Source organism: Callithrix jacchus, chromosome 7, assembly GCF_049354715.1.
Source record: "Callithrix jacchus isolate 240 chromosome 7, calJac240_pri, whole genome shotgun sequence".
NCBI lineage: Eukaryota > Metazoa > Chordata > Mammalia > Primates > Cebidae > Callithrix > Callithrix jacchus.
Window position 1 is genome coordinate 2,323,726 of NC_133508.1, and position 27,776 is coordinate 2,351,501.

General features: G+C 46.3%; 1 protein-coding gene across 4 annotated transcripts in view; it reads right to left on the minus strand.

Annotated features, from left to right (window-relative positions):
* Positions 1-27,776, minus strand: part of PROSER2 (proline and serine rich 2) — a 100,042-nt gene that overhangs the window by 36,966 nt on the left and 35,300 nt on the right. Inside the window, exon 1 of one of the 4 annotated variants that reach the window (XM_078329315.1) lies at positions 8,079-8,201. The exons of 2 other annotated variants lie outside the window; for them this stretch is intronic. Coding sequence is in view for 1 of the 2 variants with exons in the window: in XM_054236763.2 (XP_054092738.1) it covers positions 1,299-1,309 (11 nt within the window). In the remaining variant the exon portion in view is untranslated. Of the gene's footprint in view, positions 1-1,298; positions 7,784-8,078; positions 8,202-27,776 lie in introns of those variants that run through there. One more of the 4 variants, XM_054236763.2, reaches the window with a different exon arrangement.

Genomic DNA, 27,776 nt, shown 5'->3' on the forward strand with positions numbered 1-27,776 from the left:
CACCTGCACTGCACCTTCCCTGCAGCAATGCTCACGGTAACCAAGTCACAGAATCAACCTAAGTGCCCACTGACAGATAAAGAAAATGTGGTGGCCAGGCACGGTGGCTCACACCTGTCATCCCAGCACTTGGGGAGGCTGAGGCGGGCAGATCACCTGAGGTCAGGAGGTCCAGACCAGCCTGGCCCACAGGAAGAAGCCCAGTCTCTACGCAAAATACAAAATTAGCTGAGTGTGGTGGTTTGAGCCTGTAATCCCAGCTACTTGGGAGGCTGAGGCAAGAGAATCACTTGAACCCAGGAGGTGGAGATTCTAACACGCCGAGATTGCGCCATCGTACTCCCTGGGCAAAAAGAGTGAAATGCCATTCAAAAAAAAGAATGCTGGGCGCAGTGGCGGCTCATGCCTGTAATACCAGGACTTTCGGAGGCCAGGGCAGGCAGATCACAGGGTCAGGAGCTCAAAACCAGCCTGGCCAACATGGTGAAACCCCATCTCTACTAAAAATACAAAAATTAGTCGGGTGTGGTGGCACATGCTTGTAGTTCCAGCTACTCAGGAGGCTGAGGCAGGAGAATCACTTGAACCTGGGAGGCAGAGATTGCAGTGATCTGAGATTGCGCCACTGCACTCCAGCCTGGGAAACAGAGTGTGAGACTCTGTCTCAAAAAAACAAAAAGAAAAGAAAAGAAAAGAAAATGTGGTATATAAACGCTACAGACGACTACTCAGCCATAAAAATGAAAGAAATCATGCCTTGTGCAGCAACATCAATGGAACGGAAGGCATCATCCTAAGTGAAAGTCAAACACCACATGTCCTCACAGTGGGAACTCAGCGATGGGACCATGTCAGTGCAGAGTGGACTAATGGACACGGGAGACTCCAAAAGGTGGGAGGGTCATGGAGGGGGGAGATGAGGGCTGAAAAACTGCCTATGGCGGCTGGCACAGTGCTCACGCCTACACTCCCAGCACTTGGGAGGCCGAGGCAGGTGAATCTCTTGAGCTCAGGAGCTGGAGACCAGCCTGGCCAACATGGCAAAAACCCATCTCTACTAAAAAATGCAAACACTAGCCAGGCATGGGGGCACATGCCTATAGTTCCGGATACTCTGGAAGCTAAGGTGGGAGAATCACATGAGCCCAGGAGGTGGAGGCTACAGTGAGCCAAGATCATGCCACTGCACTCCAGCCTAACTGACAGGGCAAGACTGTCTCAAAAAAAAAAAATAAATAAATAAATAAATAAAAATCAAGGGTCAAGAAGAAAAAAGAAAATTAACACAGCAGACTCACCTCATGTACATTTCAGTGCCATCTCATTCTTAAAGCCACACTGCTGGCATTAGCAGAGCTCACGCAGCAAATTCATTGGTTACCTGGTGTAGACGGGGAGCAATGTGTCTTGGAATATGAAGAAACCAAGGTACAATGCCTCTAAGTCAGCTTGACAAGTCCGACAGAGCTGGTTTAGCTCTCTACTTTGAGTATTTTCTTTTTGAGACAGAGTCTTACTCTGTCACCCAGGCTGGAGTGCGGTGGCACGATCTCACCTCACTGCAGACTCAACCTGGGCTCAGGCCATCCTCCTGCCTCAGCCTCCTGAGTAGATGGGTTTACAGGTGCACACTACCACACCTGGCTAATTTTCAAATTTTTTGTAGATCAGGAGTCTCCCTATGTTGCCCAGGCTGGTCTCAAACACCTGGGTTCAAGCAATCCTCCCACCTCGGCCTCCCAAAGTGCTGGGATTACAGGCATGAAATCACCACACCCAGCTACGTAATACTTTTAAAAAAACCTTTTTTTTTTTTTTGGTACCTAAAATTTGATTTGACAATTGGCATTCCCAGGTGTCTTCCCCTTGTTCATGCCATCTTATATCTTTATATTTCTTTTCTGTTTGTTTTGAGATGGAGTTGTGCTCGGTCACTCATGCTGGAGTGTAGTGGTGCGATCTCCACTCGCCACAACCTCCGCCTCTGGGTTCAAGTGATTCTCCTGCTCAGCCTCTGGAGCAGCTGGGATTACAGGCACACATCACTGTGCTCAGCTCATTTTTGTATTTTAGTAGAGACAGGGTTTGGCCATGTTGGCCAGGCTAGTCTTGAACCCCTCACCTCAGGTGGCCTGCCTGCCTCAGCCTCCCAAAGTGCTGGGATTACAGACGTGAGCCACCGTGCCCGGCCCTATCTTCATATTTCTATGCCCCCTTCCTCAGTCCCTAACATCCTGTTCAACTTCAAGTTAATCCCTCCATGTATAAATGTCTACTCCATGTGAGAGCTGGGAAACAAGACCTTCCATTGCATCCTACTTAAAAATCTTCGCTTGTCCATGCCTCTACCTGGAAGGCTAACCCCTTTCAGCCTAATCACTGACTCCTCAATTCTACCCTGTTGGCCTAAATTTTCCCCTATGCTGCCCTTGCCGGCCCAGCTCAAATGTTACGTTCTCCAGCTGATGTTCTGCCATCCCTGACAGAAAGACTCTCTGTCTTGTGCTCCCAAAGGGTCGCTGTTATCAGTTCACAGTGGACACTGAATGTCTCCTTTACCCCAGCAAAGCTTCATGGGAGCAGGGCCCACGCTGCCTTGGTCGCCTCCCTATTCCCAGTGTGTTAGGAACTCAAATCTTCACTACAACTCTTTAAACTCTCCGGATGTTTATTTATTTATATTTGAGACAGAGTCTTGCTCTATCGCCCAGGCTGGAGTGCAGTGGCGTGATCTCAGCTCACTGCAACCTCCGCCTCCCGGGTTCAGGTGATTCTCCTGCCTCAGCCTCCTGAGTAGCTGGGATTACAGGCGCCCACCGCTACACCCAGCTAATTTTTTGTATTTTTAGTAGAGATGAGGTTTCACCATGTTAGCCAGGCTGGTCTTGAGCTCCTGACCTCAGGTGATCTGCCTGCTTCGGGCTCCTAAAGTGCTGGGATTACGGGTGTGAACCACTGTGCCCAACTGAAATGCTCTGAATACTTATAGAAAATACCAAATGTACCATTTTTGGAGGGAGCAATGGACACAACTGACCTGTTTATAGACTAGTACAAAAGAGAATACATATATATATATATTTTCACTCAGAGAATTCCTTTAAGCAGTACGTGCAGGCTAAATGGTTTGAAATACCCTCAGAATCAGATCTGTACAGGAAAGCTCTGGTCAATCTCCAGTTTCAAGGTCTTAGCCCAAATTTTTCCAGACCAGGAAACCCAGTTCCAGAAGGGCGGACCCTGAGGCCACACAGCTATTGGGTGCTGAAACCTGACAGATCCCCTAAGTTCCAGAGCAGTACCATTCTTTTCCCCATGTGCCCATTAGCCTAATTGAAAAAATAAAACGCAATCCGTGTACATCACAAAGAGAAGTAATCAGAAAGAGAAGGTGGCTCATGCCTGTAATCCCAGCCTTTTGGGGGGTAAGGTGGGGGGACTGCTTGAAGCAAGGAGTTCAAGACCATCCTGTGGAACACATCGAGACTCACCTCTACCAAAAATACAAAAACTAGCCAGGCATGGTGGCACACACCTGTAGTCCCAGCTACTCAGGAGGCTGAGGTAGGAGGATCATCTGAGCCGGGGAGGTTGAGGCTGCAGTGAGCTGTGACTGTGCCACTGCACTCCAGTCTGGGTGACAGAGAGAGACCGTGTCTCAAACACAAAACAAAACAACAACAACAAACATGGGGACTTCCAGTGACCAGCCCAAGGGCTTGGGACGCTGTACATGGTCAGTCTGTGAATACTGTACTGCCATGAACTGATGGATACCCCAGGCCTGGGGTCAAGAACTACAACAGGCAGAAGATTAAAAATGTCAAGCCAGAATCCCAGCACTTTGGGAGGCTGTGGCGGGTGGACTGCCTGAGCTCAGGAGTTCACGACCAGCCTGGGCAACACAGTGAAACCCTGTCTCTACTACATTATTAAAAGAAAAAAAAAAATTAGCCAGGCGTGGCAGCATGCGCCTGTAGTCCCAGCTACCTAGGAGGATGAGGCAGGGGAATCACTTGAACCCAGGAGGTGGAGGTTGCAGTGAGCTGAGATTGTGCCACTGCACTCCAGCCTGGGCGACAGAGTGAGACTCCCTCTCAAAACAAACAACAAACAAAAAAACAGTCAAAGTACAAATCAGACAACTGGCTTCCGAGGAGCAGCAGCCTGAAAGAGAAAGCAGGAAAAACCCACAACAGACTGAAGCTTTGGGAAGGACCTAAATATCCAAACCAAGCCCTATACAAATAACTACTTACATGCAAAATTTCACAGTATGAAAGCTAACACAAAAGAGAATCAAATTCTTCCCAGACATTTCTCTAAAGATGTGGCCAGCAAGCCTCTGAAGAGACGTCCAGCATTGTAAGTTGATCGGGAAATGCACCAACACCATACCGACTAAAAGAACCAGAATCTTTTTTTTTTTTTTTTTTTTAAGGAACGTCAGGCCGGGTGGCTCACGCCTGTAATCCCAGCACTTCGGAAACCAGATGTGGGCAGATGGTTTGAGCCCAGGAGTTTGAGAGCAGCCTGGGTAACACGGCAAAATCCAGTCTCTACAAAAAACACAAAAACAGCTGGACGTGGTGGCATGCGCCTGTGGTCCTAGCTACGCCGGAGGCTGAGGTGGGAGGATCGCTTGAGCCTGGAAGGTCGAGGCTGCAATGAGCTGAGGTCACACCACTGTACTCCAGCCTGGGCAATAGAGTGACACCCTGTCTCCAAAAAAAAAGGAAAATACCAAGCGGTTGACAAGGATACGGAGAAACCTGAACCCTGATACGTTGCTAGTGGGAACACAAAACGGTGCAGCTGCTGTATAAAACAGCTGGCAGCTCAACAGGTGAGTCACAGAATTACCCTATGACCTGGAATTCCACTTTCAGGTACAGACCCAAAAGAAGTGACAACAGGTGTTCAAACAAAAACTTGTATACGACGGTTCATAGCAGTACTATTCAGAATAGCCAAAAGGGGAAACAACCCAGCGTCATTCATCTGAATGGGTAAACAGAAGGCGATCTGTCCACACATGGAACATTATTCAGCCGTTAAAAGGAGTGAAGCACTGATACACGCCGCCACGTGGACGGACCTTGAAAACATTGTGCTAAGTCACAGAAGCCAGACACAGAGGCCACAGATTTTAAGATTCCATGTGTATAACCATCCAGAAGGGGCAAGCCTACAGAGACAGAAGGAGACCAGTGTCGTCAGGGGCTGGGAGAGGGGAATGGGAACTGTCAGCTTAATGGGTTCCCTTTCGGAGACATAAAAGAGTTCTGGAACTCAACAGTGGTGACGGCTGCATAACTTTGGAAATGGAATGTACTTCATGCCACTGACTTGTGCACTTTAAAGGGATAAATTTTATGTTCTATGTATTTGACTATAATAAAAAAGATAAACAGCATCACATTTTCACAGTGGTAGAGTCTCCACGTTCATGAAGAGCTATCCCATCCCTGTCGGACAAGGCAAATGCTCTTCCCTACAATCCTTCTCCGCCAATCCTGAATGCACAGATTATAAACCCAGCACCAACTTTCTTTTTTTTTTTTTGAGACCGAGTCTCACGCTTGTTACCCAGGCTGGAGTGCAATGGCGCTATCTCGGCTCACCGCAACCTCCGCCTCCCAGGTTCAAGCGATTCTCCTGCCTCAGCCTCCTGAGTAGCTGGGATTACAGGCACGCCACCATGCCCGGCCAATTTTTGTATTTTTAGTAGAGACGGGGTTTCACCATGTTGGTCAGGCTCGTCTTGAACTCTTGACCTCAGGTGATCCACCAGCCCCAGCCTCCCAGAGTGCTGGGATTACCGGTGTGAGCCACCGCACCCAGCTCCCAGAACCAACTTTCTTAAAATACTCTCAGGTTTCAAGATGAAGGCTGCCAGTCTAGAAAGGAAATAATTATGGAGAGGGGCAGCTTCACTGGGGTTCCACAGACAGACACTGTTAGCTGTGATGCCACTGGCTGGACACAACCCGTGCAGAGGGCAGTGCCTCTGTGAAGAGAGGCTTTCTGACGGTGGCCAGGAGAACCCCTCAGCGTGGAGCGGGGATGGCTGCCGTCTACGGGGCAGAGTCGCAGAGTCGCAAGGCCATCTTCTTAGAGCACACAGGCAGCTGTGAAGCCACTAAGTGCAAAGGAAGGTGAAATGCAACGCTGCCCTTCACCGGCAAAGCAAAGAGCTCGGGTTCTGGGATGCTCCTAGGATCCCCATGGCAGCTCCTGAATGGCCTCTGTGCCACTGGCAGCGGTCCCACAACACTGCAGATAAGATGCACTTGAACTGCTAGTTCTAGAGGCTCCGCTGTCTCAGCTCTGCTCCACCCAAGCCCTTCCTCTCTCCCACTTGAGGTGTCAAGGCTCCACTCCTGTAGTTATCTGAGATGATCTTCAGAATCAACACACCGTGCCAACTCTGGGCGCCTTGGATGTCTGAGAACTTTGGAACCAAGGCCAGGTATGTCTTCAGCTGCCATGAAGGCTAGCTTGATCTGGTTTTAATCAGTTTCATATGGCTGTTATCTAGAAATGCTTGTATACTGCAGTCACTGCTCTGCACGCTGTAGGTGGTCAGTCTACACATATTCCTGAATGGATTCATGGGCAAATCCCCCACCCCAGCAACCACAGATGCAAACACGCTCAAACTTTCCTAAAACATCGCGCATCTTTCCAGCTTTTGCTCCACTATCACTCTAATTTTGCATTTCTGATTTCTAGTAACAGAGAAAATGTGTTACTTTTAAATCATCAGCATCTAAAATTCTCAAGGAAAGCTCATGGGAAGTGCTGTTACCAAGGAATATAACCCAGTCGCTTTCAAATGGCTATTACTAGTCTGGACAAGGAAACACACAAGATTCCATACATACGCTGTCAACTTTGGCAAGAAAGATTTTAGACAACTTCCATCCTTCCCACCCAATCCCAAGTCAATAGGGCATTTGTTTGCGTTCCATATTGGCTCCCCGAAGGAAAATACCTCCTCCACCTAGAAAAACAATCAGTAACGTTCAGACACGGAACTTTCAGGGCAAACTTTTCAGTGCATGCTGGGGCACTTTTATGTAGCGCTTTTTCTTTTTTTTAATAATGTAGAAAAGTATTTTTAATGAGGTTTTCTCCTAAGAGCATTTCCCTCAAGTTTCCAGGTGTATCTATCTGGTTTGGCCTTTTGCTACCTTTCAGAAACACAGATTTTTTAAAAAATGTTCTCCGTTAAAAAACTGGAGCCAGAAAGAAACTTCTCCCTACAGATCTGAATGTTTTACTGTGTTTAGGGTGGAAAAAGTCACACACACTCATTTTCCTTTCCTCACTGTAAGTTTTCTGCTCTGCACCCACTAGGTTCTGGTAGAGTTAAGTTTTCTGAGGTTAGTCCCTGCGGTTAAGGAAAACACCACCACCAACACACCAAACAACTAGATGCTTAAGTTTAGACTCCGTAAAACAATACTGGGAAACTTTCAAAGCCTTGGAGAAATACTGGATTTTATTTTATTGTCTTTTGTTCAATTTCATCAAGGGCCACATTTTCTCCTCTATTTTATTCCCTTCCGCCGTGCTGGGCTGGGCAGACCCCGCACAGCCCCGCGGGATTCCAGGACGTGGGGGCCCGGGTGGAACAGGTGGCTCCGCACGCCGCGTCGGACCCGCACCCTCTCCCAGAGGCCGCACGGGGGTCCCGCGGCGCACGGGACAGGGGTCCCGGTTGGGAGACGGGCGGTGGGGACCGCGGGGACGCTCTGCGCCCCAGGCTGGGAAACCCGCCTCCACCCTTGCGCACCCAGGACAGCCCCAGACTCAGAACCCAGCGCGTTCCCTTCCGCGCCCCGACCCCGAGGTCCCCAGCGAGGCAGCGACGCCCCGAGGGGGTCGGGCACCGGGCGGCCTCTGCTGCGGCGCCGGGCTCCCCCTGTCGGAGCCGAGAGCGAGCAAGGCAGGGTCCGGCGCCCCTCACCGCCCGACCCGCCGGCGTCCCCGCCAGACTCCAGCGACGCCACCGCCGCCAGGACGCCCTCCCGTCGCTCCCGCCCTGCCCGGGGTCCTAGGGCCGCGCTCACCTCGCGGGAGCCCCCTGCCCGGGGACTCAGGTGTCCACGCCGCCCGCGACCCGGAGCCCTCACGCCGCCTCCAGTCGGCCCGCGAGCCCTGCAGTCTGTGCCGGGCCGTCCCGCCGCGCGCTCACCCCGCGCGCGCTCCACCGCCCGCCGCCGGGACTCGTGCTCCTCAGGCACGCACTGCTCGCGCCCGCGGCGCTTAAAGGGCCAGGCCCCGCCGCGCTGGGGCGGAGGGGGGGGGGTCCCCGCGGCCGCCTCCCAGGGAACCTCCGTCAAGCTGTGAAGTTCGAGTTGGGGAATATCAGCGTGAAAATCTCCAACCTCATCCCCGAGCGACGTACGCGGAGAAAAGCAATAGGGATGTGCGACTGAAGCTTGCAAGAAATGGAACATTAATTTAATTTTTCCTGAGACAGGGTCTTGCTCTGTCGCCCAGGCTGGAGTGCACGTGGTGTGATCTCGGCTCACTGCAACCTTCACTTCCGGAACTCAAGTGATCCTCCCATCTCAGTCTCCCGAGTAGCTGGTGTCACAGGTGCACGCCACCACACACAGCTAATTTTTAAATTTTTTGTAGAGATGGGGGGAGGTCTCATTACATTGCCCAGGCTGGTCTCGAACTCCTGGGGTCAAGTGATCCTCTCACCTCAGCCTCCCAAAGTGCTAGGATTACAGGCCTAAGCCACTGCACGTGGTCTTTAATTTTCTCTTTTCTTTTTCTTTTTTATTATCATCAGCTTTGAGAGGCTATTTTATACCTAATAATAATAATACGGATGCAATTTATTGCATTCCTGTACCCTCACACAGCATTTAACGTGCATATACCACATACACTATTTCATTTAATCCTTAAAATGTTTTTCTGGTTTCTTAACCCCATTTTACAGAGGAGGAAAGCTGAGGTTCAGACAGCTGAAGAAAGTCATGGGAAAATTTTTGACCCCACAGCTCGTTGCATTTTCTCCTTCAGGCTGTCTATTATCATGGAAATGTCTCCCAAGGTTAATAGCTGGCTGTGGAAGGCTTTTGTAAGTTGGTGGAAGTTGATGGTACCAGGTTTAACTCGGTAGGCGGGGAGAAAGCAAGGGTTATGGGGTTGTATGAATTGTAGGGTCTGTTGTATACTCAAATGGCAAACGTTATAACAACCTAGATTCCCAGAATGTTTGTGTTGATTCCCATTTTACAGAAAACTAAGGACCAAAGTGGTTGCACAGGATGCATACCCGCAGCACTCAGGGTTGAGCCCAATGCCTTACTCCTGAGGTCATTTCTCTGCCCTCCCCAGAAAGAGATACCTGATTAAAGGGAAGAAAACTTTTCCTCTAATAACACATTGGCCTCACCTAACTCCCTGCATCTTTAATTAATGTTTACAAAGCACTTTAATCTACCCAACGTGCTACTTAATTGGGTCAGTATTATTATCCTCTCCTGAACAAAATCCAAGAGGCAGTCAACTCTGACAGCCCTTAATCCTTGCTGAATACTGAACCTAAGCTTTCTGGTTATGTTGTTTTTTTTCCCTCCTTCTTACATTTTTGTCCGTGTTGGGTTAAATATGAATGCATGTATCAGGAAGTGACAGAATAAATGGTAATATTAAACACCTGTCTATAGGAGGGAGGTAATACAGCAGACACTGTCTTTAAGGAACTTATTTTATTTTTTGAGACAGGCTCTTGTTCTGTTGCCCAGGCTAGAGTGCAGAGGCAAGACTGGAGCTCGCTGCAGCCTCCAACTCCTGGGCTCAAGTGATTCTCCTGCCTCAGCCTCCCAAGCTGGGACTACAGGCACGGACCACCATGCCTGGCTAATTTTTTATTTTATTTTTTGTAGAGACAGTGTCTCATTCTCACAGTAGTCTCAAACCTCGGGGCTCAAGCGATCCTCTCATCTGGGCTGCCCAAAGTGCCGGGTTAAAAGGCATGAACCACTGCGCTCGGCCCTTTAAGGAATTCAGATCAAGGGGAAAAAAAAAAAATTTGATAAATGCTTCCCAGAATTATTTTTCTTTTTATTATTATCCTTCTTGCTTGGTTAAACTTTTACGGCATCTTTTCTTACAGGTGAAAAAGAAACGAGAAGGAAGATATTGAAGAATGATGGGATTAGGAAGGAAAAAGGGAGAAAGAAAAAGGCAGAAAAATAGGAGCAGGAAATAAAGAAGGAAGAAAATCAGACTGAGAAAGCTTCAACCGACAGGCAGTTAGGGATGGAGGCTGGCCCCGGCTAGCACGTCCTAAGTCTTTGTGGGAATTACTATCAGGTGGCCCTCCTGTGGGCTGGTGCAGGCCTGGCCAGGGAGCTAGCCCCAGGCTGGCCTCCTGCCCCAAAGCTCCTGCCCTGATGCACCTGTGGCCTAGGCACCTTTGTGGCAACCAAACAGTGAGAAAGGACACTGAAGCCAGGTCAGCTGAGAAGAAATGGTTACAGGGGGAATTTAAAGATGGTTATTTGGCCGGGCACTGTGGCTCATGCCTGTAGTCCCATCGCTTTGGGAGGCCAAGGCAAGCAGATCACCTGAGATCAGAAGTTCAAGACCAGCCTGGCCAACACGGCGAAACCCCATCTTTACTAAAAATGCAAACATTAGCTGAACGTGGTGGCGCATGCCTGTAATTTCAACTGCTTGGGAGGCTGAGCTAGGAGAGTTGTTTGAACCTGGGAAGCGGAGGTTGCAGAGTCGAGATTGTGCCACTGTACTCCAGCCTGGGTAGGAGGGTCTGTCTCAGAAAAACTGAATAAAGATAATTATTTATGAAAGTACTTAGATAATGTCCAGAGGAAAATAAATGAACAAAGAAATATCTAGAGGGTCTTTGTATTGTTACAGTTTTAAAACCTATGAAATTTAAAAAATTTCACTGTAAAGTCATTTGACTTCTTCGTAAAAGTTTTCTGAGTCTGGTCTTTGCTAAGAAAATTCTGATAATACATGACCCCCAAATATTACAGAAATATTAATGAGCTTTATATAAGTTAAAAATTTTAAAGTAAGCTAAAAAAATAAGCTACGTATTTTCATGTTATAAAGGAAGTATATTACTGTACAAAATTGACTTCGGAAACTGTAATATATGTCATGACCACTAGAGGGAGGCAGACAGGAAAGGAGAAAGAAAGTAAGAAAAGTTCGTAACTTTACTAAAAAAACGCCAGCAGTTTGGATCTGACAGGGAGATGTAAAAGACATGATTTATTACCTTAAGCTGTTTATCTTTTTTTGAGCCTCAGTTTCTCATCTGCATAATAAGGCTGTTAACACCTACCCTATGAGGCTAAAAGTATTTTAAAGTGTATCTAAACAAATTGAACAAATAATAGGTGAGAAAAGTTAACAAAATTAGAAAAATAAAGAACTGTATGGGAAATTGACCTATTTATTCTTGAAACCTAGTCTAGGGTTATACTGATGAAATGTATCAGAATGGAACAATGTAACCCAGGAAAAGGTAGTGTCGACTTTCACAGGTGATAAAAGGGTCATCAAAAATAAGAAAAAGAGATGGGACGTCAGTAAGTGGAGGTAACAAACAAACATAGTAATTTGAAAAGATCATCAAGTTAAGCCCTTACATGTCATTATATGCTGAAAGATGTTCCAGCTATATTAAATAATTTCAGGGTCGAGCGTGGTGTCTCACGCCTGTAATTCCAGCACTTTGGGAGGCTGAGGCAGGGGGATTGCTTGAGCCCACGAGTTCGAGACCAGCTTGAGCAACATAGTGAGACCCGTCTGTCTCTACAAAAAAAAATACAAAAATTAACCAGGTATGGTAGTGCACACGCGTAGTCCCAGCAGCTCAGAAGGCTGGGGGTGGGATGGAGGCTGCAGTGAGCTGCGATCGTGCCACTGCTTTCCAGGTTGGGGACAGAGAGACCCTGTCTCACAAAAACAAAAAATAAATTTTAAAATTAAGGGAAAATTTAGGTAAATTTTTTTTATCTCAAGGTGAGGAAAAAAAGAAATGATCAAGAAGGAAATGACCATTTTACTACATTGCGTAAAATTTTAAAAATTCTGATAACGAAAATTATTGCAAACAGAAGCCTAAAAGACAAAAAAAAAAAAATCGAAAACTACAAACCTCTGCATAACAACTCCAAGAGTTAATTGTATCTTTAGGAGTACACACAAATTGATAAGAAAACCCTAATAATTCTGTGGGAAAATCTCTTCAAAGAGAAAATTAAAGTGCTTAGTAATTAGCTATGTGTATATCTGTGTCAGTGTGTGTTATTATATTTTAAAGTGTTTAGGCTACCTTGTAATTTCAAAAATAAAAATGTTAAATAATATACAATATTTTCACCTAAAAATTAGAAAATATAATTTATATTCTAATATTTAATGCTGGCAGGAGTGCAAAGAAATGGGCAATTCTATTTATTTATTTAGTGATGGAGTCTCGCTGTGTTGCCCAGGCTGGAGTGCAATAGCACCATCTCAGTTCACTGCAACCACCACCTCCCAGGTTCAAGCGATTCTCCTGTCTCAGCCTCCCAAGTAATTGGGACTACAAACTCGTACCATCATGCCCGGCTAATTGTTTCTATTTTTAGTAGAGACAAGGGTTTCACCTTCCTGGCCAGGCTGGCCTTGAACTCCTGACCTCAAGTGATCCACCATCTTGGCCTCCCTAAGTGCTAGGATTGCAGGTGTGAGACACGGTGCCTGGCCAATGGACGATGTAAAATACAATTAGTGGGAACATAAGTTGATGTAACTTTACTGAAAAGTAATTTTGTAAAATATTTGAAGACCTATAAACCTTTATATGTTTTGACCCTGTAGTTCCATATTTACAGCTTCTATGGAAATAATGAGAAATAATCCCAAAGATTGATGCATGAAGATATATATAATCATATATACATAATCTCAGCATATATAATCCCATCACATATAATCTAATCACACACAATCTAATCATATATAATCCAATCATATGTGATCCCATCGCATTAATTTTATCATATATGATCTGATCACATATAATCTCATCACACATAATCCCATCATATATGATCTCATTATATATAATCTCATCCTACATATAATCTCATCATATATGACCCCATCATACATAATCTCATCATAAAATTTTCATTATATATAATCTCATCCTACATATAATCTCATCCTATATAATCTCATCACACATAATCTCACATAATCTAATCACATATAATATCGCATATGGCCTCCTGATACATATATCATCATATATAACCTCATCATACACATAATCTCATCTCATATAAAATCTCATATATATCCATAATCTCATCACACACAATCCAATGATATGTAATCTCATCATATATACGTAATCTCATCTTGTATATATGAAAGAAAATATCTTGAGAAGAGACTGAGAGATAGGCAGAGAGTGTAAGGATGACTTGGTGGTAACTACTTAGAAAACTGGTAAAAGGAAGAAGGGATTGAAACCAAGTCAACAGTTAACACCAAAACGGAAATTTAGCAAAATAAGTAAATAACTGTTTACTTCCTAGCACAGCCCTCAGGAAGATTTATTAATGATAATACACACTGCATATCAATTTAACAAAAATTACGACATAACCGTCTTCAGAAAGTAAGGACGTGGGATAACTGGGGTGGGGATAGTAAAGAGAGGCAAATCTTCTTTAGTGGACTAATTGACTAATAGATGGTTTCTAAAACCAAAGTAATACTAAGGAGATAGGGAGGAAGACCAGAGGTTACATACAGAAAGGGAAGTGAATTCTGAAAGAATACAACAGAAATGTTGGAAGTAGTCGACTTTAGGGAAAGGGAAATGGGGCTGGGTGCTGTGGCCCATGCCTGAAATCCCACCCAGCACTTAGGGAAGCCAAGGCGGGTGGATCACTTGAGGTCAGGAGTTCAAGACCAGCCTCGTCAACATCGGGAAATCCTGTCTCTACTAAAAATACAAAAATTAGCCAGGTGTGGTGGCTTATGTCTGTAATCCCAGCTACTCAAGGTGGCTGTGTTGGGAGACTCACTTGAGCCTGGGAGCCAAGCTGGCAGTAAGCTAAGATCATGTCACTGCATTGCAGCCTGGGTGACAGATTGAAACTTAGTCTCAAAAAAAAAAAAAGAAAAAGAAAAAGAAAAAGGGGGAAATGGATGAGGGACAGAATGATTTTTGCTGTATTTTGGAACTAAATGTTTGGAAGTATAATTGATATAATTATGCCACATATAATCCACAACGTGTGTACATGTACTTCATTCAGGAGACCAAGATAGAAAATCCAAACTTTAATCTGCAGACAGTCATCTAAGTTCAAAGTGCTCACAGTTTTTAACAAGCAATGCTGTCATTCTATCGTGAGCAAAACACATGTTCTCTACTAAATAACTTCCCTTCTTAATTGTAGAAAATAGACATCTAACACCATACACAGTTTCAGTCTCGTGTGCATTTTGGCAATTATTTAGCTGCCACAATGGGAGAGAACAGAGGAGCCAGGTTCTCCAAACCTTGTTTTACTAGCACATGGGGTCACAAGTGTGTGAATGAAGTTTATAAAAAGAAACGTTTTGAGGATTTGGGAATGTGAAACCATAACACGAGAATTACTTTAATTAAAATCAATATCGTACAACCCATCATTGTGTTACATTTCAATGAAATGGTATACGGCAATAAGCATTCACATGCATCTTTTAATGCATTTAATTTAATAAGCAGATTGTGAGCATTCTTCAGATGCTCAGCTTGTGGGCCTCCAAAGATCAATGACATCATCAAGGTGTTTGTCTCATAAGTCTGCTCATCCTAGAATGCTTAGAATTAAAAAAAAAATCCTTATATTTTTATTTTCATTGGCCAAAAAGTGTCCTCCAATTAATGTCACTGGATCAGTCTCATTGATCCAAGGTGGAACACCTCCTTTAACTGAGGTCCAGTTGATTAAGGAGAGAACAGGAAGCTCTATATTCATAAAAATACTGTTGTCCAAAGTATTCTCAATACAACTACCTGAAGCTTGGAATTCATTTTCCTCTGGAAATGTCACTGACATGGGAACAGCTAACACTTTAAGAAGAGTGTGTTTGATGTTCTTGGGCACCTATAGCTTATTTATTTTCTACTGGCAATACTCATATGAGTGTTATTTTTGCATATGTGAAATATATCCCATCGTATATATAATATCGTCATATATATTCAAATCATATATAATCTAATCACGCATAATCTCATCATGCACAATCCAACCACCCACAACCTCATCACACATAATCTAATCGAACACATTCTAATCACATACAATCTAACCATATATAATCTAATCACACAACCCAATCGCACGTAATCTAATCATATATAGTCCAGCCACATCTGACCTAATTACACATAATCTAATCATATGTGAGCCAGTCACATATGATCTAATCTAATCATATATGATCTAACCACACATGATCTAATGATATGTGATCTAATCATATAATCCAATTGCACATATTCCAATCATATGTGATCTTACAACATATAATCCAATCACTCACAATCCAATCACATGTAATCCAATCACAGATAACCTGATCACACATAATCTAATCGTGCATGGTCTGATCATGTGTGATCTGATCACACATAATATAATCATGTGCAATGCGGCCATATGTGATCTGATCATATAATCCAATCAGACATGATCCGATCATATGTGGTCTTATCACACATAATCTAATCACATACAATCTAGTGGTGCGTGATCTAATCGCACATAATCCAATCATATGTGATCTAATCACATATGATATAATTACATATGATCTAATCGTATGTGGTCCAACCATGTATGATCCAATAATATATAATCATTTGCGATCTAACCACGCATGATCTCATTATGCATAATCTAATCATATATGATCTGGCCACACAGAATCTAATCATATATAATCTAATCATATGTAAGCTCATCATACATAATCTCATTATATATGATCTCATGTTGTATATGTGGATGAAAATGTCTTGAGAGGAAATTGACGGATAGGCAGAGAGTGTAACGATGACTTGGTGGTAACTGCTTAGGAAACTGGTAAAAGGTAGGAAGAAGGGACGGAAACCAAATCTACTGTTGACACCAAAACGGAAATTTAGCAAAATAAGTAAATAAGTAGCTGTTTACTCCCTAGCACAGCCCTCAGGAAGATTTATTAATGATAATACACACTGCATATCGATTAGCTGGGCATGGAGGCATGCACCTGTAGTCCCAGCTACTTAGGGGGCCGACGTTTAAGGATCGCGTGAGCCTTGGAGGTCGAGGCTGCAGTGAGCCATGTTTGTGCTGCTGCACCCTAGCCTGGGTGACAGACTAAGACCCTTCTCAACAACAACAAAAGCAAACCCTGTTGCTCTCGAATATGTTAAAGAAACAGGAGTGAGTGTTCCAGATGCTGCTATTATACCTACTTAAGGCATTTTATTTTGCTGTTAAATCAAACAGTGACCTCAAGAAGTTGGAGACCACAGAGATGCTTGAATTATATATTCATGTACACGGCTGGGCACAGGGGCTCACTCCTGTTACTCTGAAAGGCCAAGGTGGGCCGGATCACTTGAGGTCAAGAGTTCAAGACCAGCCTGGCCAACATGGTGAAACCCCATCACTATGAAAATACAAAAATTACCCCGGCATGGTGGTGGGCGCCCGTAATCCCAGCTATTCAGGAGACTGAGGCAGGAGAAATCACTTGAACCCGGGAGGCGGAGGTTGTGGTGAGCCAAGATCGTGCCACTGCACTCTAGTCTGGGCTATAGAGCGAGACTCAGTCTCAAAATAAACAAACAAACAAATAACTAAAATTCCCCTAAATGCCATTGACCTGTGGCATTAGGTGCTTCGTCTTCATATATGTTAGAGAACTCATGGGGTAAACATGTTTACTACTAAATGCTGGGTCCTCACCTTCCCTTTGGGCTCATCGTCGTCTGTCTCAGGCCCCCAGTCCTCTTTCTTAAGCTCTTTAAAAGGCCTAGACGCTCTCTTTCTCACATTTCAGGTGTATACATAATAACACCTTTATACCATTTCATAGCCTACAAAACTGATTCACACAGGTTCAATTCTCACGACAGTCTTGGAAGGTGTTATTCCCATTGCACAGAGGAAGAAGCTGGGGCTGAAAAGGATTCGGTGTTTTGCTCTGTCTCACTCATGCAGTAAGCGGCAGGGTGTTCGCTCTAGGTCTCCTGCTGTCTGCCTTTCACCAGGGCTGCTATTCCTGCGTTTCTGGTTGCCTGGTGGAGCAGTACCCATTAAGGGACTTGTGCTCATATTGTTGACAGTTTTCAAGGTCATTAAATTAGTACCGGGGAAAAGCACAACCTTTATGAGACCTTAAGGAATCATAACATGAGCAATGTGGAAATCTCATTAGAAATGTGGAAATTTCACCTGATTAAATACTCGTCTAAGTAGAGAGAACTGATAGATACGAAGAGGGAGGGGAACAGGGAGAGTAATAAAGCAGGAACTGTGTTTCCCAGCAAAAGGCTGAAAACTTCATAAAAATCCATTGAGATTTTGACGGAAGACATAAAAGCCTTTCTCAAGAGCCCATGGAGAATTGCTAAATGCCAAATACAAAACGCTATTATATACTTACGAAAAGATCTGGTGCTTCCATATACCAGTTAAACCCCAAACAATAAAATTGTAAGTACAGCGGACACAGATCACAGCATCATCTCCCCCGGAGACAGACACACAGAACTCAGGAGCCACGAGGACATCAGCGACGGGAGTCACACCACACAGACGTCGTCATGTCGCCCTTCAGTCTGCTTTGGAAGCCTTTAGCCAGCACTGTCAGAAGTGACAAAGAGCAAAGTCGAGGCTGTGCAGGTGAGAGGAAGGCCTGGCCACAGGACACAGGCTGCTCCCCTCTCTGACTCCCTCAGGCAGAGCAGACGGGCCATCCTCATAAACCCCGTGTTATGCTGGGGGAATAATCATTCTCAGTATGGTTTTTCCGTATGCCCATTTTCAAGTAACTATGTCAGGACAGCAGGGATAAGTGATACACAGACATAATTCCATAATAGGTTTGAACTTTGTCTTTCATCGGCATTTCCCAGGTCTACTAAAAGTAACAAAATTAACTCTAATTTTCACTGACTTTCTGTTCTCCTTCCTCTCCTGGGAAGAAGTGCTTATGAGCTCCAAAGAGGAAAAGAAAGGCCCGGTTAGATCCAGCAATTGAACGGGCTAAGCAATTCAGATCTGACGCTACCACGCAATATGATATACAGGCAAGAAGGCATCTAATTTCATAGTGGAATGACGGAACGAAGTCATTCTAGCTCACATTACATCAACAGTTGTTTTAAGAAAACACAAATGTTTGAAGCGTTTCTAAAAGGGCAAAATAATTCATTTCATAAATGCATTTACTAAAAGGTAACTTTCAATAGTGAGCTCCTTTGTTACATTAAGAAAATTCAGGGGCTGGGCGTAGTGGCTCACGCCTATAATCCCAATATTTCGGAGGCCAAGGCAGGCCGATCACCTGAGGTCAGGAGTTCAAGACCAGCCTAACCAACATGGAGAAACCCCATCTCTACTAAAAATACAAAATTAACCAAGCGTGGTGGCACATGCCTGTAATCCCAGCTACTCGGGAGGCTGAGGCAGGAGAATTGCTTGAACCGGGGAGGCGGAGGTTGTGGTGAGCCGAGATCACACCATTGCACTCCAGCCTGGGCAGCAAGAGTTAAACTCCATCTCAAAAAAATAAAAATACAATAAAATAAAATTCAGGTTACGGCCAAGTGCATTGGCTCATGTCTGTAATCCTAGCACTTTGGAAGCCCAGGCAGGTGAATAACCTGAGGTCAGGAGTTTGAGACCAGCCTGGCCAACATAGTAAAACCCCATCTCTACTTTTTTAGTAGAGAAACTAGCTGGGCATGGTGGTGGGCACCTGTAATCCCAGCTACTTGGGAGGCTGGGTCAGGAGAATCGCTTGAACCGAGGAGGTGGAGGTTGCAGTGAGTCAAGATTGCACCATTGCGCTCCAGCCTGGGTGACAAGAGCGAAACTCTGAAAAAAAGAAAAAGAAAAAAAAGAACATTCAGGTTACACACAACTTTGAAGGAATGCTTCCTTCTGTTGTTTAAGATTAGCTATAATCTGTAGCTCTAGGCTGGGTGTGGCGGTTCATGTCTGTAATCCCACCAACTGGGGGGCCAAGGTGGGAGGATGACTTGAACCCAGGAGTTCAAGACCAGCCCGAAAAAGGTGACAAAACCCTGTCTACGAAAAATACAAAAAAATTAGTTGGGCGTGTTGGTGCACATCTGCAGTCCCAGCTACTTGGGAGGCTGAGGTGGGAGGATCACTTGAGCCCAGGAGGTTGAGGCTGCAGTGAGCTGTGATCACACCACTGCACTCCAGCCTGAGGGTCAGAGTGAGACCCTGTCTCAACAACAACAGAAAGATAGCTGGGCGTGGTGGCTCACACTTGTAATCCCAGCACTTTGTGAGGCCAAGGCGAGTGGATCACAAGATCAGGAGATCGAGACCATCCTGGCCAACATGGTGAAACCCCGTCTCCACTAAAATACAAAAAATTAGGCAGAGATGGTGGCACGCACTTGTAGTCCCAGCTACTCAGGAGGCTGAGGCAGGGGAATTGCTTGAACCTGGGAGGTGGAGGTTGCAGTGAGCCAAGATGGTGCCACTGCACTTCAGCCTGGCAACAGAGCAAGACTGTCTCAAAAAAAAAAAAAAAAAAAAAAAAAAAGATTAGCTATAATCTGTAGCTCTGGATCTAGAGTATTTTCAAGCTTGGGTCTCAAAATATAACATTTTATATCCCACCCTCAGAAGGAGAAACTGAAGACCCAGGAGAACCTGGGAAATGGTTATGGTTCCTGACCCCAGTCTGTAGCTTTCTTCAGTGAAAGACTTTTCCAGGCCAGGTGTGGTGGTTCATGCCTAATGCCAGCACTTTCGGAGGCTGAGGCAGGAGGGTCACTTGAAGCCAAGAGGTTGAGAGCAACCTGGACAATATGTTGAGATGAAGTCTTTATGGAAAGTTAAATCGGCTGGGCACGGTGGCTAATGCCCGTAATCGCAGCTACTCAGGAGGCTGAGGCAAGAGAATCGTTTCAACCCAGGAGGCAGAGGTTGCAGTGAGCCAAGACTGTGCCATTGCACTCCAGCCTGGGCGACACAGTGAGACTCCTTCTCAAGAAACACGAAACAAGACAGTGCTGGAATAACACACTATGATATTTTTTTTGTTAGCAAAATAGTTTTCAGAAAATTACATGGAAAAAAAGCCATCAACAGTGGAGCCGGGGGGAAAAAGAATATTTAAATCTATTTTGCAAATGTATAGGCCTCCTTTTCTTGCCCACTGAAGAGCTGTCATTGGGTGGCGTTGGTCAGATATCTTTAAATAAGTGAAAAAGTATCTGGTAATTGACACAGGAGGATGGGCATGCGCCAGGGCAGTGTGACATTTCAGCACCAGCCTGGCCACCCTCTCTGGGCGGGGACTGATCGCTATCCGAGGACAGCGTTGTGTGCTATCTTGAAGGCCTTCCATTTCACCTGGGCTCGCAGCAGCTGCTCTGGAGAAGGAGCCTTCTCGGCAGCATTTCCAGATGGTTTTGTGATGACCCAGTTCTCACAATAAAAGCCACACAGGGAGAGAACAGACAATAAGCGAGCGAAGGGGGAAGCCCAGGTTCCTTAAATCCTGCTAGAGCAGCTTCTGAATTTCAGAGAGGGGCAGCGCGGTGACCTGTCCTTCACCCCAAGGTTTGGCTTGTTGGTTAGCACGTTTGAGAAGGAAGAGGGCAGTGTGTGATGCTTGATTCGCGGGAGGCTCAGCGTGGAAATTTCTGAGACTGCTCAGATTAAAGCTCTGAAGTCAACTCCTCCTGATGAGAGGCTGTTGCGTTCTCTCTTTTTTTCTTCATTAGTGGAAAAGGACCAGGAGGCCTGGCATATGTGAATTTCAGGACACGCTGCAGCTGTAATAGTGACTCTGTCCCTTTGTTGCTAGTAAGTGGGAAAGTAGGAATTGAGGCCCAGTTTCTAGGTGTCGGGCTGCCTGAGACAGCCCTCACAGTTAGGTCCTACTCAAAAACACTCAATGGCTCCCCGAATCCAGCCTCTCCAGTGCTACATTCTCCTACTTGGCCCCAGATTACCGCCGCCCTCCAGTCCCTTGCTGTTTCTCTTGCTCGGATATTTGCATTTCTGCTGTTTCCGGAACACTCCCTGTGCTTCCCAGCACCGGTCTTTGCTTGGGCTGTTCTCATCCCACCCTGGTAAAAATCTGGCTGGTCCTTGAAGCTCAGCGTTGACTTCACTTTTTTTCATGAAAGTTTTCAAGTGTCCTCAACCATTTCCCATGCCTCTTTCTTTAAAAAAAAAAAAAATTATTTTAAAGACAGGGACTCATTCTGTCACCCAGACTGGAGTGCAGTGGCGTGATCATAGCTCCCTGGGGCCTTGACCTCCTGGCCTCAAATGAACCTCCAGCTTCAGCCTCTTGACTAGCTGGGAGGACACGCGCTGGGGAAAATATTGAAATGCGCAGGGCCGTCGGGACCTAGGGGCATGGCTGGTGGCCGGTCCACCCTATCGAGATGACCAGCGCCACTCAGATCATTCAGCTGGGGGCTTGGGGTGGGGGCAGCGGATAGCACTGGCTAGAGGGGACGTTTCTCTGGGCAGTCCCCAGTTCTCCAGCTCTAATAGATGCACTTCTTGCCTATTTTAAGGAATTTCCAGAAAAGGAGGTCCTCATTCTATTCTTGCATGGGAACGGGAGAGAGCCTGGGTTAGCAAAGGGGACACCTGGGAAACTCTGCAGACGCTTTTTTTGGGAGGGCCCTGATGCGAAGAAGGCGTCCAGGGTGGCTGCTCCGTCCTGGTTCTGCAGGTGTCGAGCAGGAGAAGGAGGAAGGGACACTGCAGCTTGCTGCGGCCACCGAGGGCAGGTGATTGAAAGGCCTGGTCTCTGAGAAAAGTCCAGTGTTGAGGGTGGTAGGTGAGGAATGGGGTGGGGTGTTCCCAGGGGCTCAGGGGGAGGTCTCCCATTTCAGCACCCAGGGCTGAGCTCTGTGGTTCCCAGAATCAGGCTGTAAGTCACAGAGCCAGGGAAGGAGGGGCTGGAAGACCCTGTGTTGCTGCATGGAGGGGGCCTCAGAGTGATGTGGCTGCATGAATACCTCTCATGTGTGGGGAGAGTCAGGAAGGTCCCACACAGACCCTGACCACAGGCCACTCTTTCAGGCAGATGCCCACCCTAGGTGAAGTCCCCTGTACAGGGGCCTGGAGGGCTGCCTGCATCACAGATCCAGCCATGGCTGCCACTATGGCTTCCTCCACCCCTGGGATCCAGACAGGAGAGGAACAAGGACTTTGGTTTAGATCGCTGTGGGACTGTCATATTTCCCTTTAATTCTGAGCTGCTTTTTTTTTTTTTTGAGACGAGTCTCTCTGTTGCCCAGGCTGGAGTGCAGTGGCATGATCTCGGCTCACTGCAACCTCCGCCTTCTGGGTTCAAGCGAATTCTCCTGCCTCAGCCTCCTGAGGAGCTGGGATTACAGGCACTTGCCACCACACCTGTAACTTTTGTATTTTTAGAAGAGATGGGTTTTCTCCATGTTGGCGAGGCTGGTCTCGAACTCCTGACCTCATGATCCGCCCGCCTCAGCCTCCCAAAGCACTGGGATTACAGGCTTGAGCCACCGAGCCTGGCCTCTTCTGACATGCTTTAATTGAGAGTTGGCTGCACGGGTTGGCAGCTCCTCGCCTGGGTCTGGAGTTGCTCAGGAAATCCAGGAGAAGTAACTGGGGGGGCTATGGAATGTGCTCCACTCTGGGCAGCAGAACCCATTCCTGCCCTCCAACATCAGACTCCAACTTCTTCAGCTTTTGGATTCTTGGACTTACACCATGATCTGCCTGGGGTTCTTGGGCCTTCAGCCACAGATGAAGGCTGCACTGTCGCACTGCCTGCTTCCTTTTTTTTTTTTTTTTTAGATGGGGAGTCTCACTCTGTCACCCAGGCTGGAATACAGTGGCACAATCTCAGCTCACTGCAACCTCTGCCTCCTGGGTTCAAGCAATTCTCCTGCCTCAGCCTCCCAAGTAATTGGGACTATAGGTTCGCGCCACCACACCCAGCTAATTTTTTGTATTTTTAGTAGAGACGGGGTTTTACCGTATTAGCCAGGTTGGTCTCAATCTCCTGCCCTCGTGATCTGCCTGCCTCGGTCTCCCAAAGTGCTGGGATTACAGGTGTGAGCCACCACGCCCGGCTGGCTTCCTTACTTTCGAAGTTTTGGGACTCGGATTGGGTTCCTTGCTCCTCAGCCTGCAGACGGCCTATAGGGACTTGACCTTGTGATCCTGTGAGTCAGTACTCTGTAACACACTCCCCATTGTGTATATATCTGTCCTCTTAGTTCTGTCCCTCTAGAGAAAAACCCTGATACAAGAATTATTAGAATATACAAGATAGCCAGTAAGTTTTCTGGTTACATATCAATACACAATGTCACCTGCGTTTCTCTACACCAGCAACAAACAGAAAATTCAGTCTCATAAAAATAAAATTAAAAAATAACAACGGGCCGGGCACAGTGGCTCACGCCTATAATCCCAGCACTTTGGGAGGCCGAGGCGGGTGGATCACTAGGTCAAGAGATCGAGACCATCCTGGCCAACATGGTGAAACCCCATCTCTACTAAAAATACAAAAAAATTAGCTGGGCATGGTGGCGCGGCCTGTAGTCCCAACTGCTCGGGAGGCTGAGGTAGGAGAATTGCTTGAACCCAGGAGGCGGAGGTTGCGGTGAGCCGAGATCACGCCATTGCACTCCAGCCTGGGTGACAGAGCTTCTCTTCATCAGAGTGCTATAAAGTGAGCAAAAAGCCTACCCACAAACTTGGAGAAGATATTTGCAATACATATAACCGTCAATGAGTTAGTATCCAGGATATATGAACTCCTGAAAAGTAATGCAAAGGTCCCAGACAACACGCACAGTTGTCTCAGAAGGAACACGAGTGACTCACAGACAAATGAAAATACCATCAGCATCACCAATAATCAGAGAAACACAGCTTGAAACCACCACGAGACATCTTCCACCTCCACTCAGTTGGCAAAAGTGGAAGAATCACTTGGAGAAGATTCGGAGCCACTGGAACGCTCACAGACTGCCAGAGGGAGATGGCTTAGCTCCACAACAAGGCACCTCGGACCGTAAGACTTCAACAATAGAAATGTGTGTCTCACAGTTCTGGAAACTAAGGATGCTGAGGTCAAGGTGGTGGCAGCATTGGCTTCTCCCGAGGCCTCTCTCCTGTAGTCAGCTGCCTTCGCCCTGTGACTTCCCGGGACCTTCCCTCTGTGTCTGTGTCTTTTTTTTTTTGAGACAGAGTTTTGCTCTCATGGCCCAGGCTGGAGTGCAGTGGTACAATCTTGGCTCACTACAACCTCTGCCTCCAGGGTTCAAGCAATTCTCCTGCCTCAGCCTTCTGAGTGGCTGGGGTTACAGGCATGGGCCACCATGCCCAGCTAATTTTGTATTTTTAGTAGAGATGGGGTTTCTCCATGTTGGTCAGGATGGTCTTCAACTCCTAACCTCAGGTGATCCCTCCGCCTCGGCTTCCCAAAGTGCTGGGATTGCAGGCATGAGCCACCACTCCTGGCCAGTGTGTCTGTGTGTTTTTAGGAGGTCAGCCATCCTAATGGCTTAGGGTCAACCTAAGACCTCATTTTAACTTAATGACCTATTTCTTTATTAGGTTGGTGCAAAAGTAATTGCAGTTTTACATGGCAAAACCCAATATTTTAGTATTTATTTATTTTAAATGTTATTCTATTTATTTATTTATTTAATATATGTATTTAAAAAAATATCAATAGCGTGTGGAATGCAAGTAACCACTTGTATTCTGGTTACACGAATGAATTGTGTGTGCTGAAGTCGGGATCTTAGTGCCCCCATCACCCGAGGGGCGTACACTGTACCCAATATAGAGTTTGTTCATCCAATTTGCACCCTCCCTCCCGAGTCTCCCACATCCACAGTGCCACTCTGCAGGCCTTCGCGCACCCATGGCTCAGCTCCCACTTCTAAGTGAGAACGTGTGGTATTTGCTTTTCATTCCTGAGTTACTTCACTTAGGATAAGGGCCTCAAGTTACATCCAAGTTGCAGCAAAAGACATGGCTTCATTCCTTTTCATGGCCAGGTAGTATTCCACGGCGTATATGTCTCACGTTTTCTTCATTCACTCGTTGGTCGATGGGCACTCGGTCGATTCTGTATCTCTACATTCATCACCGCTTTAAAGACATGCCTCCAAATATGGTCACATACTGAGGTCCTGGGGGTGCGGGTTTCAACATGACTTTTGGGGAGACCCATTCTGCCCAAAAGAGGAAGGCACATTTGTACTATCCCTTTGGACTTTTGGGCATTAGCTATAAAACTGACCCTAGCAATTCCATTCCCACGGAAGTCTTGCCTGTCGACCAGACCACATTCAAACAACGTTTACAGCACTATAATTTGTGATAATAAGGGGGAAAGCTAGAAACAGAAACAGATACATACACTGAACTCACATTCGTAAATAGGATTCCACAGGAGTGGAAATGAACTACAGCTGCATGCTTCAACATGGGTGAACATAATCCTCAAAAACATAAGAAGTGATTGTACATAGAAGTTAGAGAAAAATGAACACAGCATCATTCCACTTATGGAAAGTTCAGAAATAGGCAAGAGTAAGAGCTGGGCATGGTGTGCACAACGATACTCAGGAGGCTGAGGCGGGAGGATCGCTTGAGACCAGGAGTTCAAGGTTAGCCTGGGCAGAGTGAGACCTTGTCTCTAAAAAAAAAAAATAAAGCCAGGTTCAGTGGCTCACATCTGTAAACCCAGTACTTTAGGAGGCTGAGGCAGGCAGATCAAGGAGTCAGGAGTTCGAGACCAGACTGGCAAACACAGTGAAACCTGTCTCTACTAAAAATACAAAAAATTAGCCAGGTTTGGTGGTGTGTGCCTATAATCCCAGCTACTTGGAGGCTGAGATGGGAGAATCACTTCAATGAGGGAGGTGGAGGCTGCGGTGAGCTGAAATTATGCCACTGTACTGCAGCCTGGGCAACAGTGAGAGACTGTCTCAAACAAAATAAATAAAATTTTAAAAAGGTAGGGCATGGTGGCTTACGCCTGTAATCCCAGCACTTTGGGAGACTGAGGCGGGCGGATCACAAGGTCAGGAGATTGAGACCATCCTGGCTAACACGGTGAACACCCTGTCTCTACTAAAAATACAAAAAAAAAAAAAAAATTAGCTAGGCGTGGTGGTACACACCTGTAGTCCCAGCTACTCGGGAGGCTGAGACAGGACAATAGCTGGAACCCGGGAGGCGGAGGTTGCGGTGAGCAGAGATCGCGCCATTGCACTCCAGCCTGGGTAACAAGAGCAAAACTCCGTCTCAATTTAAAAAAAAAAAAAAAAAAAAAAACACGACTAAGCTCCCGTAGGCAGTTGGATGTACAATGTGGAATTCAGGGCACACCTGGCAGTGTTTCGAGTGGCTTTGGTCAGCTTTACCGTTGATCATCCTATCAATGGTGAAAAGGAAAAAAAGAATAAGAAAAGCAGATGAAAACTTAATTCCCAGGGGTCTTTTCTACGATGCCCAAAAGGCAGTGCCTCTAATACTTCAAAGGAAGCTGCCTAAAGTGGGCCAAGTTTGTATTTGCTCAGCAAACCATGCCACTGGGGTAAGAAAATGGATGTGATGGAAACTGAGAAGCACTCCCAGTGTGGCAGGACTCAAGCCGAGCTTGCACTCTGCTGGCTTCAGCAGCCAAAAGCACAGCCCTGGACACATGGGGTGGCTGCACTGGAGTCTGACTTTCTTCTCCAAAGTCCTTTAGCACTGGAGATCCCACCCTCTGCATCTGATGGCATTGTCACTGCTGAGTGACTTGGGAGCTCATCCACACAGCAGTAGCATTGGGAGAGGTGACTGTGGAATGTGAGAGCCGGCAGCCTCGGGGCCTGGTAATGCTGGTAACCTAGGTCTTCCCATCCTCTTGCTCCAGGTAGCATCAGCGCCTTAAGTACGAGGCCAGCCAGGCACGGTGGTTCCTGCCTGTAAACCCGGCACTTCTTCGGGAGGCCGAGCTGGGGGTGGGCGGATTGCTGGAGCCCAGGAGTTGGAGACCAGCCTGAGCAACACAGAGAAACCCCGTCTCTACAAAAACCACAAAAATTAGCTGGGCATGGTGGCACATGCCTGTAGTCCCAGCTACAGGAAGGCTGAGGTGGGAGGATCAGTTGAGCCCAGGAGGTTGAAGCTGAAAGTCCCCATTGTCCTCGGGGTCCTGCCTCTTCTATCCTTCACCGGTGCCTGACAGGTTGCTACCTTAGCCACCTGGGGCTGCTTCTCTGTAAAATGCTTTAATTTCAAAATGTAAACCATACACACATGTTTTAGGAGTTCAAATAAAAACGCTTACTCATCCTGGGGGAATTCCTTCTCCACTTTCAGGAAGGGGCCTGCAGGGAGCTTCACAACTCCTCCATCATCTCCAGGGAGGGCTTAAGGGCTCCCGGGAGGCACACAGGAAATATCCCCCTGCAATGTTCCATTCAA